Genomic DNA, 19,791 nt, shown 5'->3' with positions numbered 1-19,791 from the left:
ACAGGACTACCTCAGGCTACCAGAGAGAGCGGGAAGCTTCTGGCACTAGAATGGCGCTCTCTCCCTGCTCAAGGATGTCTTCACCCCCGTGCCCAGACCTGTGACTGTGCTACCCTATATGGCAAAGGCACCTTGCAGCTGGGATTCAGTTAAGATCTTGAGGTGGAGTGATCAGGTCACTGAATGGGACCTTACCTCTCTAAATAGAAGAGCCTTTTCATCAGAGAGAGGGAAAGAGATGTGAGGAGGGAAGTCAGAGGTCAGCTTGGAGAGAGAGCTGAAGATGTGACAGTGCTGGCTGGAAAGATGCAGCAGGGGCCACAAGCCAAGGAGTGAAGGTGGCTTGCACGAGCCAGAAAAGGCACAGCGTTCGGTCTCCCCTCGAGCCTCCAGAAGCCCTGCCAACTCATTTAGACTTCCAACCTCGAAAATTTTAGGATGATAAACTTGAGTTGTTGACAACCAAAAAGTAAAAAAAAAAAAATAAAATGAATGAAAAATAAATAAGTAAAATTCCAGGTGCTATGTGGCATAACTCAGTTATCAAAAAAAAAAAAAAAAAGAAAGAAAGAAAGAAAGAAACATTTTTTAAAAGATTTTCTTTCTTTATTTGAGAGGGAGAGCACACAAGCAGGGGGAGCAGCAGAAGGAGCAGCAGAGGAAAAGGGAGAAGCAGACTCCCCACTGAGTGGGGACCCCCCCAATGCAGGGCTCCATCCCAGGACCCCGGGATCAGGACCTGAGCTGAAGGCAGACATGTCACCAACTGAGCCACTCAGGCACCCTGAAATATACATATTATTGTCTTCCCAAAACAGTTACCTTATCTGGCCTTAAAATCTCCCTACTTCCATCCTGAAGTGCCTTCCTCCAATAGTTCAGCATAAAAAAATAAATGTAATGTGAACAGAGGTGCCTCTAGTAAAAGACTTTTCCAAGTTTTGAAGTGTGTGTGTATGCACACACACATGTATATGTGTCCGTAGGCATATGTGAGTATGTGCGTGTGAGCCTGTCGTTACCACAGAGGCCATGGGAGAAAAGAAAGTCCCCCCAGAGCCAAGTCAGAAGTTAACAGGAACAATATGACAAACACAAGGTCATCCTGAGTTCTCAAAAGATAATGAGGTGTTAAGTACATTTTGTAGCCATGAAAATCCAGGACATAAATAAGCATGTGACGGTTTGCTCTGGACACAACAAATAAGTATGTTATATAAAATAACTTTCATTAACTATTCCTTTGTTCCCAGGCTCAAGGAAATGCTAGTTATCCTTCAGCAGAATTTACCATTAGCGAATGCAAACAAAATGAAGCCTCTGCTAGGCTTGTATTTGAGATCTGGGAGACTGAAATCCCACAATTTTCCTTTTAATCTTCCATTTTAAAAAATCTTAGAAATGAATTTCATACAATTAAAAAGCAAGCAGGCGTGCTTCAAATCCAAAACTGTGTTTTTCCTGTCAAGTACTCCTCTCTGTAAAGTGCGTCACCAAACCCTGGTAGAAACTTACCCTTCAACTTGAGGTCAACGTTATGTCTCAGCCAAGGGTAAACCCCATAGCTTGGCATATCTTCAGGAATCGGATTACTGTTTATCCAGCCATCGCAAGCAAACCGGAAGAAATTATCACAAGGGTCCACAGAGAAATTTACCTTACTCAAGATGGCAGCAGCTATTTAAAAAGAAAATCATAGGATTAATGACAAGCAGTGAACTCTATGTACTGTTCCCTTCCCAATTAAACAACCATTTCCTATCAACCAGTTCCCCAGCCTTGGCTTTTACTTTTCCTCTCAAATGACTCCCTGAATCAACTTCACTCTATTAAATTACTGTATTCAGATTGAGTGGGTAAAAGCTTGGTGGTATTGGCGTTAATGGTTTTTGCAGGACTGCCCCGGACATCTGCACGGCATGGGATAGGAATGCAAATGGAGTTTACGGTAAATTGTTTGCAAGGATGTGTGCAGTATTTCCTTCCATCCCTCTCAACCTTCTCCGGGGTCACTCGCAACTCATCCCATCCAGCGACAGGATCTATTATCCCTGCCTTGAATCTGGGTTGGCCTTGTGACTTGCTGTGACCAACAGTATACAGCAGAGTGACTGCTGGAGTTTCAAAACTAGGCCTTAAAAGGGCCTTGTACCTTCTACATAAACTTCCTTTGAATGGAGCCCTGAGACGGCCCTTTGAAGAAGCCTCCCGGAGGAGGTGAGGCGACATGGAAAATAACCCGTCAGCACCAAGTGCCAGACCTGTGACTGAAGCCATCACGGACTTTCCAGGCCAGAGGACCCTCCAGCTGAACGCAGCTGTATGAAGGAGCCTAGACAAGAGCCGCAGAGGAACCCCCGATTAACCCACAGAATCAGAAGAAATACTCAATCACTCATGTTTCAAGCCTCAAAGGTAGTTTGTTCCACAGCATAAGCTGAGTGAAACAGAGGCCCATAAGTCATATTGAAACATTTAAAAGAGGTATGTACAACATACCTCCATAAAGACCTGAAAAGCCACCTATGAATTCCTGAGCCCCTGGACATTCAGTGTAGCTCTCAGAGGAATGAACCCCTAGAAGAAACCCCCACAGGCCCTGCAGGGAGGCTCAGGGCCATTTAGCAGGGCATTCAGCCTCATAAAAGGATATAGCTGCTGACCTGGCCCCTGGACCTGGCCAGAGGAGGGGAGTATGTGTGTAAGTTAACAGAAAGACACAACAGACTGATTTACCATTTCTTCTCCTTTCATAAGCCCACACACAATTACATATGTAATACAGTCAACAGGGAGGAAGTTTTTGCATACTTAAATACATATCCATGAGCATTAAAAAAAATCTTTCACTAAAAAATGAGAAGGTAGGGGCGCTTGGATGGCTCAGTGGGTTAAGCCTCTGCCTTCGGCTCAGGTCATGATCTCAGGGTCCTGGGATCGAGCCCCACATCGGGATCTCTGCTCAGTGGGGAGCCTGCTTCCCCCTCTGTCTCCATGCCTGCCTCTCTGCCTATTTGTGATCTCTGTCTGTCAAATAAATAAATAAAATCTTTTTTAAAAAATGAGAAGGTTCTTATGGCATCTGGGTGGCTCAGTTTGTTGAGTGTATGACTTCAGCTCAGGTCATGATCTCAGGGCCCTGAGATCGAGCCCCACATTAGGCTCTATGCTTAGCAGAGAGTCTGCTTGTCCCTCTGCCTCTCTCCCCGCCTTGTGCTCACTCATGATCTATCTCCCGCATACATGTGCTCCTTCTCTCAAATCATAACATCTTCAAAAAAAAATGAGAAGGTTCCAAAATTCCTAATATTCAACTCCAACTCCCTGCCAACTGTCATACAACTGCTGGCTACCTCTCTAACAGAAAGATATGCACCAATTAAAAAAAAATGGGGGGCAGCCAGTATTTTAATGACATTGGAAAGATGACATTCTGGGTAATTTTCATACTTTAATTAATGCCAGGATATATTTATTTGAAGTAATGAAAACCCAATAAGTTGTCAGCTAAATATGAAGGAATTGCCAAAAAAAAAAGTATCATCAGCATATATGTATATATGCTGGTTATCAGTTTGGTTACATGTGTCCTCCAGGTTTAAAACTAAGGCTATTTTTCTAGCCTAGACTTGCTATGAAAATTTTCAAGAGCTTTTTGTCCTTGATAAAGTGAATGATATAGACATATCCTCAGTTTCTATAGGACTTCAAAATCCCCAGCACTTTCCCCCTCCCCCAAAAAATCAAAGGAAAAAAAAACTGATTTAGAGGGGCGCCTGGATGGCTGTCAGTTAAGTGTCCAACTCTTGATTTTGGCCAGGTCATGATCTCAGCATTGTTGAGACTGAGCCCCGAGTCAGGCTCCGCACTGAGTGTGGAGATTCTCTCTCTCCCTTTCCCCAACCCCTCTGCTTGTGCTCTCTCTCTTAAAAAAAGAAAAAAGTAAAATAAAAAACTGGTTTTAGAAGTTTGATAAATTTAAAACTGGCTTAATATTTTCATCTTTGAGAATTAGTTCAATGGTCTCCAATTATATTTTTACTTACTGCTACTAGTTTATTATTAATTACTATGCAAATAAACTAGGACATACCAAATCTTTATTTCAGTTTGTATTTATAATAATTCTGGCTGTGCCGCCACAGAATGAATCTGCTATGTGACACCCCAGGTGCAGAGATTATTCAAGTTTCCCTGCCACACAATATTTACAGTCACACAGGGGCACCTGGGTGGCTCAGAGGGTTAAGCCTCTGCCTTCAGCTTGGGTCATGATCTCAGGGTCCTGGGATCGAGCCCCACATCGGGCTCTCTGCTCAGCAGGGAGCCTGCTTCCCTCTCTTTCTCTTTGCCTGCCTCTCTGCCTGCTTGTGATCTCTGTCAAATAAATAAAATATTTTTTAAAAATATTTACAGTCACACAGAAGAACCCTCACACACATTTTTATTCACATAAGCACATTGTTTTTTGGCAGCCTTCCCAAACCTCCCCCTGCCCCCAGCCTAAAATATATCCAGTGTTCTTGTAGGTACCTACAAAATCTGCAAGATCAGCTCTGACCTCAGCCTTGACATAGAGCGGGGAAATACATCACTCACACAGAATTTGGAAGTCAGCCCACTAAAACTCTAGTTTCAACCTCCCAATTCATCATTCATAATTCACAGCTGGGCACAGGGCTGCACTTTCTGGAGAACGGTGACTTCAAATTTCAAGGGACCATAGTTGTCAAGACACCACAACTCCTTTTCCCCTGCTCAGTTCCATGGAAAAAACTCAAAGAGACTTGTTTTAATAAAGAAATATGAGGATCAAAGAAATCTGTGAAAGGCCCAACTATGTGTTCTCTCAAGTTACTGCATATAAGGTCAGGGATTACGGGGTCTCTTACTAGTGCTTATGCCGAGGTAGAGGCACCACACCCCTGAGATTTTAAGTTTAATCAGGGCTCAAGGGAGAGGGTGGTGCTAACAGTAAAATCATTAATACTGAGCATTTCCTCTGCACCAGGAACCATGCTAAGCCCTTTTCAGAAAGTTCAGCATCATCTGGAGCCAGACAGCCTGGGTTTAAATGCCAACAGCACCATGCAAATCTATGTAACCTTGTGCAGGTTACTTAACCTCTCGGTTTCCTCATCTATAAAAAGAGATAATAACCACAACCCATGGGATCTTCATGAGAATTAAATGAGTCAATACACATGAAATGTCCAGAACAGTGTCAGGCACACGAAAAATATGGTTGCCAGATAAAATACAGAATGCCTAATGAAATTTGAATTTCATATCAATGACGGCTTTTACAGTTTAAGTATGTACCAAATATTGTAGGGGACATATACCAAAAAATAGCAGCCTTGTTGTCTATCTGCAATTCAAATGTAACTGAGCATCCACATATGCACGTAGCTAAAGCTGGCAACCTTACATACAAATTTTTGCTATTATAATTCCATAAACACTCATTCGAAACTCTTGAGTTATTTTTCAGAGCTCATAGACTTTCAGGTTTTAGAAAACTAATACAGTGCATAGACCACAGCTAATATACTACCTCCAGCAATGTCTGGAGTGGCACTCCTGAAACAAGCACCTTAATAATTCCATAGGAAATACAAGGATATTTTCCTAGGTGATATAAACAAAGTCCACAACAGTCTCACAGAAGTTAAGAGCTAGTTTTGCCACCACAAGAACTGAAATCAGGTCCAGTCTTGCCAACTGACGGTTACAATGTTCTCTTGGTCTCGGGTTAAGAATCGCACACTGTAGACCTGGACTGCTACTACACCCAGCACTACTATTTTCTCCCAATCTCACACCTAATATGCTAAGTTAAAACAGCATTCCCATTTTATAGATGGTAAACAAGAGGCTCTGGATGGTTATTTAATCAACCCAGGATCATGTGGCTTTTAAGTGGCCAGATCATGCTTCAAACCGAAGTCAGCTTGTCTGCCCTTATCTGTATTCGGCACGCCCTTTCCTTGTAATTTTTTCCACCTTTATTTTGAAAGAGGGATTCGGAGAGGAGGAAACGGACAAGAGGAGGAGAAAAGAGCTATGGAGAGGAGACATTCAGAAACGGGTGGCACCTGCTCAGAAATGGTCCAGAGGTCATCAAACGCTTCCAACTTCTGAGCTTCCATCCTGCATGACCAGACACGCACCCACGCACGCGCACCCCCACCACGCACGCACGCGCGCTCCCACCACACACGCACGTGCGCCCCCCCCCCCTCCCGCGCATGCCTTTGTGCTGCTTCTCATTTGAAACCTTCCCAGGGGCCCATTTATGCAGTGTGTACCTAACAGCTGTTCTGCAGGTCCCTAATCACAGTGAGGTTCATGTTACACTGAAGAGGATATATCCTTGGTGAGCCTTTCGTCACAGAGACAGAAAAATCAGTATTTTTTTTTTCAATATTAGAAAGCTGCTCACCAACGTGAAAATTAAAAACAGAACAGCAAGGCAAAACACACTAGCTGCCAGGAGACGACACAGCAAATGGCATTCTGTAAGGTTTACTCTTGCGTTATTACGATTTGTAATAAAGAGAAAACTCATATGCTATGTGGCTCTCCATACCAAAAGTTGCCTAAACTCAAATTTTTCAGTTCAGAAAATCTCATTTTCACACATCTGCAAGGACCCAACCACAGCAAAATCAAAATGTGACATGAAGTCTAAAATGTGACCTCTGACAGTTCCACCTGGTGGTCCACTCTACTTGAAGTCATCCCTTTCCATTGAAGTCCCCTAGGTCAGCGGCTCAAGCTGCAAACAGGAAAGGGTATGGGACTTCCCAAATTGTTCTCACCCTTTCCAGGATGAGATCGAGAAGCTGAAACGGTTATCCAGTCACCAGACACTGGTAGGTCTATCGTTATGAGAAAGGCAAGACAGGACCAAGGCTGAAGAGTAACCAGGTATGGCCTTATTGCACAAAAGCACTGATGGAGAGCAAACAGACATGAACTTGAAGCCCAGCGCAGCACCTAACTCAGGATGTGATCCTGGGCAAATTATTTAGCTTCCAGAAGCCTCCATATCCTCATCTATAGTTGGGTCTGGTGATAGCACTGACATCATGGGGCTCTTATGAAGATTTTATGAGACAGCATACATAAGTCACTTAACACAATGACTGGTTAAAAAATATATATTGACTCTGAAAAACAACCTGAGGGCTTTGAAGGGGCGGGGGTGGGAGGGTAGGGGAACCAGGTGGTGGGTATTGGGGAGGGCACAGATTGCATGGAACACTGGGTGTGGTGAAAAAACAATGAATACTGTTACGCTGAAAATAAATAAAAAATTTAATTAAAAAAATAAAAAATAAAAAATATATATTGATCACTTAAAAAAGGGACAAAAAATAACGTACTATGTAATCCATTACCTTTGTATAAGGCCTCTGAATTTAAAAGCTCTTTTACCCAAGTCTTTTCTAACTCAGCAAATGCCACCGCCAAAAATCTAAGCATCACCTTGATTCTCTGCTTTTTCTCACAGCCCACTTCAAATTCTTTGGCAGCTCTCTGGCTCCTAAACCCTCTACACTCTGCCTTTCCATCTCTGGAATTCAAGAAAGCATTGAGTCTCATCCGGCTTAATGAAATAACCTCCCTCCTGACAAACGTCTTCCATCTTGCTCCCTGTGGTCTGTTCCCCACCCAAGAAGACTCTCCTGAGTCTAGGTGTGCACGGAGAGAACGTTTAAATGCTAATAAGATCATGTCTCTGTCTTTACTGAAATCTTTCGGAGGCTTTTCAGCACACTTAGGAAAAACCCACACTCGCTGACACCTCAGTTCCCCACTAAGCCTCTCATCACCTGCACTCTGCCCCCTTTGCAGTTAAGTTCTTCCACTCTGGGACCTTTGCCTCAGCTCTTCCTGTACCCGGAAAGCCCTTTCCTTGATCTTCACACATGTCCCTTCTCATCATTCAGGGTCATTTCAACATCATTTCCTCAGACTTCCCAATCTAGCCATCCTGTCCTTGCTGCCATATTACTGTACTTGAATATTTTAATTTTCTGCACAACATAACCACCAGCCGATCTTTTTCTTCCACATTGATCACCTTGTGTTTATTGATGGTTTTTTTTCCCCTACCTGGTCATTCAAGTTCACTGCTAACTCAGTGCCTGACTTGGAATAAATATTTGGCAGATTATTTCATTAATCTCTTAAGACCAAGAGGAAAGTGAAAGGGCCATGTGCTTAACTAATCCTTATGACTCTCCCCTTGGAAAATGCACTAGTGTTCATGCCCACGTGCCCACTTAAAGAAGAGGGGTGGGAAAGATAAACTCGAAATGGATAAAAGACCTCAATGTGAGACAGGAATCCATCAGAATCCTAGAGGAGAACATAGGCAGTAACCTCTTCACTATCACCCACAGCAACTTCTTTCAAGATATGTCTCCAAAGGCAAAGGAAACAAAAGCGAAAATGAACTTTTAGGACTTCATCAAGATCAAAAGCTTCTGCACAGCAAAGGAAACAGTCAACAAAACAAAGAGACAACCCACGGAATGGGAGAAGACATTTGCAAATGACAGTACAGACAAAAGGTTGATATCCAGGATCTATAAAGAACTCCTCAAACTCAACACACACAAAACAGACAATCATATCAAAAAATGAGAAGATATGAACAGACACTTCTCCAATGAAGACATACAAATGGCTACCAGACGCATGAAAAAATGTTCATCATCACTGGCCATCAGGGAGATTCAAATTAAAACCACATTGAGATACCACCTTACACCAGTTAGAATGGCCAAAATTAGCAAGACAGGAAACAACGTGTGTTGGAGAGGATGTGGAGAAAGGGGAACCCTCTTACACTGTTGGTGGGGATGCAAGTTAGTGCAGCCACGTTGGACAACAGTGTGGAGATTCCTCAAGAAATTAAAAATAGAGCTTCCCTATGACCCTGCAATTGCACTACTGGGTATTTACCCCAAAGATACAGATGTAGTGAAAAGAAGGGCCATCTGTACCCCAATGTTTATAGCAGCAATGGCCACGGTCGCCAAACTGTGGAAAGAACCAAGATGCCTTTCAATGGACGAATGGATAAGGAAGATGTGGTCCATATACATTATGGAGTATTATGCCTCCATCAGAAAGGATGAATACCCAACTTTTGTAGCAACATGGATGGGACTGGAAGAGATTATGCTGAGTGCAATAAGTCAAGCAGAGAGAGTCAATTATCATATGGTTTCACTTATTTGTGGAGCATAACAGCATGGAGGACATGGGGAGATGGAGAGGAGAAGGGAGTTGAGGGAAATTGGAAGGGGAGGTGAACCATGAGAGACTATGGACTCTGAAAAACAACCTGAGGGTTTTGAAGGGGCGGGGGGGGGGGGGGAGGAGGTTGGGGGAGCCAGGTGGTGGGTATTAGGGAAGGCACGTATTGCATGGAGCACTGGGTGTGGTGCAAAAACAATGAATACTGTTACACTGAAAATAAAAAAAAAAAAAGAAAAGGAAAGAAAAGAAGAGGGGTGGGGCGCTGGAATCTGGGTCCTGCAAGTCTAGGCCCTAGCCCTATTCCCTCTTCCCTACAGAGGGAATATAATGGCTGTGCCAAAACTGAGGTGAGTTTAAACACTCATATTCACTGTGGAGTACCCACTGATGCATGGCCCTTTAACCTCAAGACAAGCTTGACTTGTAATGACCCAAAGTGACTTCAGGTGATAGTGGAAGCACAGATTGATGGAGGATCCCTGCTCGGAGGCAGACAGGTCAGACCCACGGACCAAATGATACAGAGAGACTGCTTAGGGTAAACAGGGACCTATATCCAGCTGAGACCATAGGAAGGCTGATGGTCTCTCTGTTCGGGTCTTAAGAAAAGCCATTTGGCCTTCCAAGCCCCTTCTAGATTTTCTTATAATGACTTGGAATACCACACAGCTGTTTTTTTGCAAGGAAGGGAAAAACAGGAAACCAGTACTCCACAATTTCACACTGAGCGTTTACCATCGAAGGTAAACTGAAAGGTTCATCAAAATTGCATTTTGTACTTGGTAAACCTCAAACAAACAGAATACTAAAAATACCACCTATTTCCTTTTCCTTTCCTCAAAGTACCATAATGATAACTTGACACAGGAAGGAAAACGGACTTACCAGCTTCGATGCATTCTGGCTTCAGGCAGTACTCCTGTTTAGCTTGGAGACTTAAGAAACCTTGACTCACTGGAAAAACAGACCAAAATAAAGAAATGACTGTCTTGTAGCAGACCCCCGTCAGGTAACCCACAGTCAGGCACATACGCTAGACATCTGATACCAGTTCGTCTTTCTCAGCATTGACCCGGAGTTCAAAAATCCAGGGGGCTCGGTATCACCAAACCAGACTCTGGTCACAAGCTACGTAACCTCGGTGAGACTCGGCTGCTCTGAAATTGGGTTCTCTAGAATATAAGAGGAGTGGATACAATCAGACCAGTGCTTCTCAGAGTGGGGTGCCAAGCCTTGGGAGCAGCATCCCCTGGCAGCTCTTTAGAAAGACGAACTACTGGGCCCTACCGCTGACCTGAATCAGCAAGTCTGGGGGTGGGGCCCAGCCATGTGCTTTTTGGCAAAGCCCTCCAGGTGATTCTGATACACACTCAAGTTTGAGAGCCACTGGGCTAGATGATCTCTCAAGTCTCTTCCATCTCCAGTTATCTATGATTTAAGTCTCATAAGTTCACTCTTTCTGTTTACAACTACATTCCTGTTTTAGAGATGGGGGGAAAAATGAAACTTACAACTATGTCGTTTGGAGCAAATCCAGACTGGAAGGAGAAAAATAGCATGCGTGGCATTTAAAGTTCTGAATCTTATCTAAACCATCCATAGATGTGTGTGTTACAGGGGGTACACCATATATTATTCAGTCATCTAGCAAGAGAGTCATGATATGCCATGTACCCCACTCACCCTCCTCCCACCAAGGTCTGCCTAGCTACCAGACATGTGGCTCGGCTCGTGGACCAAGCTTCCAACTACTTCCACCAGAACAAAACAAAACAAAAACCCTGCGAGATAGAATTAGCTTTTCACCAATGGCTTCATTTTCCCCATCTGGCTGACAGTATTATCTAAATGGATTTCTGCAGAAGTACAGAAGGGCACCCTATTTGTAAACTCCAGGCGGCACCTGGGCATTAGCAAGATGTGAGTTTAGATTTCAAAAATATTTTTGGTAGCCAAGGAAGTTAATGGAAATTCATGACTGCTGGACTCTGTGAGCAGAAATAAGGAATCATTGGAGATATGGCTGCGGAGAGATGAGTGGTGGGGGGTGAAGGGGAGCCAAGGGCTTTTGTGGCATCCTCAGCTGAGAAGCAGGATAAGAAAGCATGGCGGTACCCGTGTTTCTGATAGAGATGGAAGGCCTGTATATATCTCTTGCCAGTGTGGTGATTTGTATTTGTTATGAACCCACATTCTTTTCTCTGCTGCCATCCTCCAAACAGCCATTTTACTTGTGTTACATTATACATAAAATAAATATATATATATATAAATTTGTTTTAAAAAAGTAAAAAAAAGAAAATTTCCTATGGAGCATATCAGGTCTATTTTTACAAAAAGAAGTATCTTAGGGGTGCCTGGGTTTCTCAGTCAGTTGGGTGTCCAACTCTCGATTTTAGCTGGGGTTGTGATCTTGGGTCCTGGGATCAAGCCCTGCATCAGGCTCCACACTCAGTGGGGAGTGTGGTCTCCATCCCCGACCTCCCCTCCCGGGTTGCTCTCTCTCTCTAAAGGGAATAAATAAATCCTTTTTTAAAAGATTTTATTTATTTATTTGAGTGAGCGAGCACGAGAGTGGCAGAGGGAGGGAGCCTGCTGTGGGGCTCGATCCCAGGACCCTGGGATTATGACCTGAGCTGAAGGCAGACACAAACAACTGAGTCACCGAGGCGCCCCTGAATAAATAAATCTTTTTAAAAAGGAAAAAAAAAAGAATTACCTTAGCATAAAGGTGTGTTTTAATTTCTTTAAAGAGCAAAAAGTTAGATAAAAATATAAATGTGCAGCATAAACATTTTTTTTAAAGATTTTATTTGTTTATTTGACAGAGAAAGAGAGATCACATGTAGGCAGAGAGGCAGGCAGAGAGAGAGGGGGAAGCAGGCTCCCCGCTGAGAGAGAGCCCAATGAGGGGCTCGATCCCAGGATCCTGAGACCATGACCCAAGCGGAAGGCAGAGGCTTAACCCACTGAGCCACTCAGGCGCCCCAGGAACAAGAATATTTTTAATATAAAAAACGAAAATGTTACTTTTTACTGATTAGGTGCTTTAAAAAACACTTAAGGAACAGTTTGGTTTCTCATTTTAGATTTTTCTCTAACTAGCAGAAATGACTCAGAATGCAGTGGAGTCATCCACAGACCAACAGTGTGAGAATGACCATAAAGTGGGGAGTCAGCAAACTATGGCTCACGAGCCAAATGCAGTCTTCTGCCGGTTTCTATACAGCCCGTGAGCTAAAAATGATTTTTACATTTTTTAATGGTTGGAAAAAAACCACAAGGAGAATAATATTTCATAAAAATGATCTGAAATTCAAATTTCAGTGTTCAGAAATCAAATTATATCAGAATACAGTCATGCCTATTTGTGTACATATTTGTCTGTGGTTGCCTTCTTGCTATAAGAGAGTCGAGTGGCAGCAGCAGACCCTGGATGGCCCAGAAAGCTGAAAATATTTACAATGTGGCCCTGCACAGAAAAAGTTTGCTAACTATTACATTTGAGGAATAGATTGTGGGGAGGAGGAAGGGGGAAGGAGGTAGAGAAGAAAGGACCCCTTAAAATAAACTACTTATAGGCACATGGTTTTACCTGTCATTTTAAATTCTAGTTTTCTAGCTTCTCTGAGACCACCCCAAGGCCAGTGGCAGTCACTCTTACTGTAGAAGGACTAAGGTTTAGGAAAGAGATTAGCCCAGAGCAGGTCCCTGGAGATTTTCAGACAAGGACTTTTCACTAAGTGCACAGTGGAGGTGGGTGGCAAAGCCTGGGGACCAGGCAGCGAAGAAGGCTGGGGTAAAGAGGTCTGAAATAGTGCAGAGATGTTTGACAAAAACCTCCTGAAGACTGTGCATTTATCTGAAAGCAAATATCCCCAAATATAGACATCCAAGGGGACATTGTCAGCTAGAGCAAGGCTTCTCAGACTTAGTTTGCAAATCAATCACCTGGGGATCTTATGGGAATGTAGATTCTGAATCAGTAGTTCCTGGGGGGCGGCCTCAGGCTTCCAAGTGGGGCATATGCTGCCAGTCCAAGGGCAACACCAAGTAGCGCAGGTGTAAAGAGGCTATACTTTTATTCTCTAACATCATGAGCTCCTCTTAGAAATCTGCAGTGAGGGGCACCTGGGTGGCTCAGTGGGTTAAAGCCTCTGCCTTCGGCTCAGGTCATGATCCCAGGGTCCTGGGATCGAGCCCCGCATCAGGCTCTCTGTCCCACAGGGAGCCTGCTTCCTCCTCTCTCTCTCTACCTGCCTCCCTGCCTACTTGTGATCTCTGTCTGTCAAATAAATAAATAAAATTTTTAAAAAAATCTGCACTGAGAACCAGGTAACCGGGCACACTACAAATTATTTTTTTCTGCTCTAGGCAGGCCTCCTTAGCCATAGCATTGCCTGGCTTCATGAATTTTACTGTGCTCTAAAAACTTCAGAGCTGTTTCTGAAGAATCATCTCCTCTCAAGGAACAAAGATTTGCTGCCCTTGAGAATATTCCAACTAGGGGTGCCTGGGGGGCTCAGATGGTTAAGCGTCTGCCTTCAGCTCAGGCCATGATCTCCAGGTCCTGGGATCAAGCTCAGCTTCTACCTCACAGCTCAGTGTGGAGTCTGCTTCTCCTTCTCCCTCCGCCTCTCCCCCTGCTGGTGCTCTCTCTTGTCTCTGTTTCTCTTTCAAATGAATAAATAAAATCATAAAAAAGACAGAGAGAGAGAGAGAATATTTCAACTAATACATAACAGCCTCAGAATACAGTCGTTCTTAAACGGTGGAATTTCAAATGCTTCAAGCTGCAGAAACATCATTGAGAAGAGTACGGATTTTTACATAAACGATCATCCTTTGGATTTTGAAGTTTGGGAGCGTTCGCGAAACACAAATAGTCTAACTTTGTACTCACTTCCCACATTGTATGCAGTTCCCATATGGGCATGACCACATCATCTTCCTCCCCTTTGAATTTCAGGAGAGGACACATGTCTAAACCCCAAGTGCTGAGAAATCTCGGAAAAGTTTTTGAGAGCCACAAATTCAGCTGCAGGAGTAGGAGATTTAGCTGTAGCAGAAAGCAATAAACCTATCTAATTTCCGAAGTCTGCAGCCACAGAGAACATGGAAAGATGGTTTGCTGGTTTTAGCAGAGTTTTCAACCACACAACCCTAACTCTTTTCAAGTCGAATCACTGGTTTTCCCTTGCCAGGATAAACATGGCCTCCTGCAACCTGTGTGAGCCAAAGAATATTTCCAGGCTCTCTCTGCATTTCAGACTGTACCTCAAATCCCCTAAGGATAGAGGCTTGTTCCCATATAGCTTTCAAGCCCATGAAATAGTATGTGCTGTATGAGGAAAATACAAAGGCTAATAATCAAGGGTCCAGAATGCCGGCAATTTTAGAAAATCCGTCTCCACTTTTCATGACATTTCATTCTTATTCATAGGAATATGCTTTTCATCATCATACTCTCTAGGTACATCATTGTCACCAAGGGTCATTAAAATAATTGAATCACAATACCTTTCCAATGTTGGAAGGACAACCTCTGTTTTTCTTCATATTAATTTTTAAATCTGGAAAGGCAGAGTTAAAATTTCATCCCACCAGAGTCACTGGATTAGAAAGGCATTGAGGAATATCATTAAGGTGCACATTTATTATTTTTTAAAGATTTTATTTATTTGACAGAGATCACAAGTCGGCAGAGAGGCAGGCAGAGAGGAGGAAGCAGGCTCCCTGCTGAGCAGAGAGCCCAAAGCAGGGCTCGATCCCAGGACCCCGGGATCATGACCTGAGCTGAGGGCAGAGGCTTTAACCCACTGAGCCACCGAGGTGCCCCTAAGGGGCACATTTAAAGACTGCTTTGCATTTTTTAAAAAATTTATTTAACAGAGAGAGATCACAAGCAGGCAGAGAGGCAGGCAGAGAGAGAGGGGGAAGCAGGCTCCCTGCGGAGCAGAGAGCCCGATGCGGGGCTCGATCCCAGGACCCTGGGACCATGACCTGAGCCGAAGGCGGAGGCTTTAACCCACTGAGCCACCCAGGCCCCCCTGTATTATTTTTTTTTTTTTTGAGCTAAAGTTCATGATTCATTCAGGCAAACATTAGCAAAACTCAAATGGAAAAAAAATTCCAGTTTGGTTTTGATCACAACATAGTCTTTCCTCGCAAAATAAATGAAGGTATCTGACTATGAATTCATAAACCCTCATTTTGCTAAATGTAAAATGCAATGCGTTAAAAAAAAAAAAAAAAAAGTTTGCGCAGTGCAACTGAGTCCTCCAGCCGCCGGAAGCCACTTGATACCCACTTGGCATTTCTGGACTATACATCTGGTTGCACGTATTTATTTCTTCGACTTCCTGAAGAAAGGGCTCCTTTTCCTTCTGCATATTTAATAGAAGCTAAGGATACACCAGCTACTCACACATTCAAACAGCCCTCCACCTGCCTCCTGACCAGGTCTGCCAGAATAAAGCACAAGGAAACGTAACCGCACTCGCCCCGTTCCCTGGCCTCCAGCGCCCCACTTACCTAGAAAGAGGATCATGCCCAGCACCAGGGTGCCACCAATGAACACAGCCAGAGCGATTCGAGTGCCTCTACTGGCGGTCTTTCCAGTCTCCGTGCTGCTCCCCATTTCTGCCTCCATCAGGAGGGATGCAGAGGCCACGCAAAGAGAAAGTCACTTTTTGTGGTCTGGTGGCTGGTCTCAAGAGTCTGTTAGGCGTTGACATCCAAGGTCCTCTTGTTCTACTAATAGCTTAAGACGTCCCGTCAGGAAATCTTCCCTCGCCACCCTTTCTCAAATATTTCTCCACAAATGAAATAAAAGAAACCCCAAATATTGGTTGCCTTGGCTTTCCCCCTGACCAGACAAAACAAACAGTGGTTGCTTTATCTTGGTGCTCTCCCCCACCCCCCCAGCAAAGTCGCTCGCAACCGATGATTTGGCAGGCTCTTCTCTCAGGCGTTCTGAGTGTACATGTTTTACTATGTGGCTGAACAGATGTTTTAGCTATTTAAATGTATAGTCACTTAGGGAGGAAAAAACAATTGTCTTTATCAAAACTGGATTCTCATCAAACTCCCCCAAACCGTGATAAGTTAGGTGGCGAGGATTCTCCGGCCCTGCTCTAAGGTCTCAGTGAATCACGTAATTCTTGTGCACTCATCATTCTGCTCGCCTGAACTGTCTCCATCCAAGCTATTGTTTCTGTGTGCAAGTCCCTTTTTAAAGCCCTCTAAGAGTTCCTGGGATATCCTGGAGCATTTTATTTTAGGAACTTGGTGTATGACGGCATGTGCCAAAAATCAGAGTCATAGTCCAGTGCAGTGCAAAGCAGCAATTAAGGCAACCTACAGGGGCTGATGGTTTGGACGGGAACTTTTTTTTTTTTTAAGGAGAAAGAAAAAGCACTTCCTCTCTGTGGTGCTAGGAATTGGATAAAGGAGGGGTGAGCATTCGAATTAAGCTTATTAGCAACCACAGAAGAAATGGTACAAGATTTTTTTCCCCCTCCTGCATCTTTGGATGGAAAGTGCCCCCGTGTATTTTGCCCTCCGGGCCCACCAAGGCAGCCTTTGGTTAGTACAGTTTTGCGTTTCCATGAAACGCCCATTTCAGCAGATTCTCCAGGATAAAAATCAAAGGCGATTGGTTTCACTGGAAAGACGGAGTGAATGACTGGGTCTTTGATTTGTTCAACGATGCAAACAATTTAAATTATGAAAATCTGCTTTCTTCGTGGGGAAAGGCAACTGAGAGTCCATTACTATGGGTTTTATTAGCCAATGATACAGATATCATTGGTTCACAACACTGTTACTACTTAACTGTTTTTGTTTTGCTGACATAGGACAGCGGGAATGGGGGTGGAGAATTCGTCTGAAAACCAGTAGAGCACAGTTCTCATGCAGAACTTGTGCCCATGGCCTTGTGGGTCCCACCGGAGCTCTGCAGAGGCTGTTGAGCCCTGCATTACATGGCCACGTGTTCATGGTCCTATCTGGCTGGTCTGGGTCAGGCCTTATACCCCTGGCATGGGGTTCTTTCAAGGTTTTAGACTTATTCCAAAACACATCCTACCTCACTTTCTGCTCATTTCATGCTGCCCCAAAGGCAGAAGAGCACAAGCCTTTGTCCAAATTATGACACCATAGTATGCTATAGAGATTATGTGCTTCTTACCTGTTGATGTTATTTTGTTGTTGTTATTCCATAACACATCTTAGCAGGCCTTTGGCTCCTAGGATGGGATTCTCCCAAGAGATTTTAGACTTGAATCCATAGTACTTCTTAGACTATGAGCTCTGTGAAGTCAGGAATCACACCCATCAAGTTCAATGCTATAGCCCCAGCATCTACAGTTCATGGCCCACAACAGTGAAGGCAGAAATAAGAACAATGAAAATCAGGCAAGTCAGCTCCCAGGTACTCACTCTTAAAAAGCAGCTTCAGGACGCTCAGATGTTAGTGTCTGGGTGTCTTGCAGCCTCCTAATTCCTGCACTAAATGTTCAAATGATAATGATATATCACAGAGGGACAACATGTTTATTTCCCAGTTTAGCCTCATGGTAAAAGTATATGCTTGATAGCAAAGGTCTTTTTAAGTCTGGTTTGCCATGAAAACACTGAGGCCCAAGGACTAGCCTCAAGCAGTACAGCAAACTCAGGAGAGGGAAAGTCGGTGAGGGTATCGCTGCCGTACACTGTTGGTCTGCAGCTTGACAGAGCTCCCTGTGCACGAGGGACAGGCCACCCACACAAGTGTTACACCACTTCTTCCTGCTTCCCTCTCTTCTCCAAGTCTCCCCACACTTTCCGGAACCAAACTGACAGGCAATGGTGGCTGCGGGTTGGCGATTAGGACTTATCCTGATGTACAGCTATTCCTCATTTAAACACGTAAATTTGTTCTGGAACACTCAACTGCAAAGTGAAAAGCCAGTAAACCAAAGAAAACTTCCATTAATCGTAATAGGAAAATTACAATGCATTCCATCCCAAACGAAGATACACAAATGCAGAGAAAAAAATACATTAATTGAACAATGAAAACAAGCCTAGAAAAGTAATAACTTTCGAGGTATTGAAAATAAATGCAGTTTGTTCATGTAATGCAAGTAATGAAGTTTTATTTTCCTCACCAAAGGAGGGCTTGAGAGCAGGTGGGGATTGGCAGGAGAAAGGAGGCTGGTGAATTGTTCATTAGAAGGTGCATTCTTGGGGCACCTGGGTGGCTCAGTGGGTTAAAGCCTCTGCCTTCAGCTCGGGTCATGATCCCAGAGTCCTGGGATCAAGCCCCGCATCAGGCTCTCTGCTCAGCAGGGAGCCTGCTTCCTCCTCTCTCTCTCTCTCTCTCTCTCTCTCTCTCTGCCTGCCTGTCTGCCTACTTGTGATCTCTATCTGTCAAATAAATAAATAAAATCTTAAAAAAAAAAGAAGGTGCATTCTTCATTCTGTGCCATTTTCTGTATTAAGTTTTCAACCTTTTGGAAATGTTGATTATCTTGCACTCAAACTGCATTTAAAAATAAACTTGTAGCACCGAAGGGTCACCTGGCTGTCTCAGTCGGTGAAGGGTGTGACTCTTGATCTTGGGGTTGTGGGTTACAGCCCTACATTGGGAGCAGAGATTACTTAAAAATGAAATCTTTAAAAAAAAAAAGGAGGGGGGCCTGGGTGGCTCAGTGGGTTAAGCCTCTGCCTTGGGTTCAGGTCATGATCCCAGGGTCCTGGGATCGAGCCCCGAATCAGGCTCTCTGCTCAGCAGGGAGCCTGCTTCCCCCCCTCTCTCTGCCTGCCTCTCTGCCTACTTGTGATCTCTCTCTCTGTAATAAATAAATAAAATCTTTAAAAAAAAGGAGAAGAGAAAAAGGTTGTAGCACAGAAAAAAATAGAGCAAAATAAAGAAGTTCAAAGTATAGAAAAATAATGAATGCTTACAGGAGACAAAAGCTAGGGTCTGCAAACTCGGGCACGTGGGCCAAATCAGGGCCACCACCTATCTTTATAAATAAATGTTATTGGAACAAAGTCACCCCCATTTGTTTACATATTGTCTATGATTGCCTTCATGCTACAAGGTCAGCGTTGAGTAGTTCCGTGACCCAGAGATGGCCCATGGAACGTATTTACTCCCTGGCCCTTCACAGAAACCCTGGACTAAAGGGTAGTAGAAGATGCTGCCTCTTATCCTCACCTACACTGTGCACTAACACAAAGCAAAATGTTCACCTGAACTTGACCAGCTTCACAGAATCGTTCTATTTAATGTTCTCTGAACGCCAACTGTTGTGTCAGGGAAATTGGTCAATGCATCTTTGAAACTGTAATATTAAAACTATGGCATATTATTTAGTGTGTTTTGGGGTGAGGTGTCATTCTGGGATAAAAAGGGGTGATGTCAAGTAACGTTATAATTTCTCACGAGCCATGAAAATCAGTTAACTGAGAAGCCACTACACAGGTAAGTCTGCTTCATCATCTGGTCTGCCCCTGCTGGAT

At 43.8% G+C, this 19,791-nt stretch overlaps 1 protein-coding gene across 1 annotated transcript in view; it reads right to left on the bottom strand.

Annotated features, from left to right (window-relative positions):
- Window positions 1-15,931, bottom strand: part of PHEX (phosphate regulating endopeptidase X-linked) — a gene marked incomplete at its 5' end in the record, with an annotated part of 206,253 nt that extends 190,322 nt beyond the window's left edge. The window contains 3 exons of the mRNA XM_080831329.1: window positions 1,516-1,677; window positions 10,165-10,233; window positions 15,814-15,931. Coding sequence (XP_080687455.1) covers window positions 1,516-1,677; window positions 10,165-10,233; window positions 15,814-15,931 — 349 coding nt within the window. The remainder of the gene's footprint in view (window positions 1-1,515; window positions 1,678-10,164; window positions 10,234-15,813) is intronic.
- Window positions 15,932-19,791: the final 3,860 nt, after the last annotated feature.

Source organism: Martes martes (assembly GCF_963455335.1).
Source record: "Martes martes genome assembly, chromosome: X".
Taxonomy (NCBI): Eukaryota; Metazoa; Chordata; class Mammalia; order Carnivora; family Mustelidae; genus Martes; species Martes martes.
This window is presented reverse-complemented; position numbering and strand designations above follow the sequence as displayed.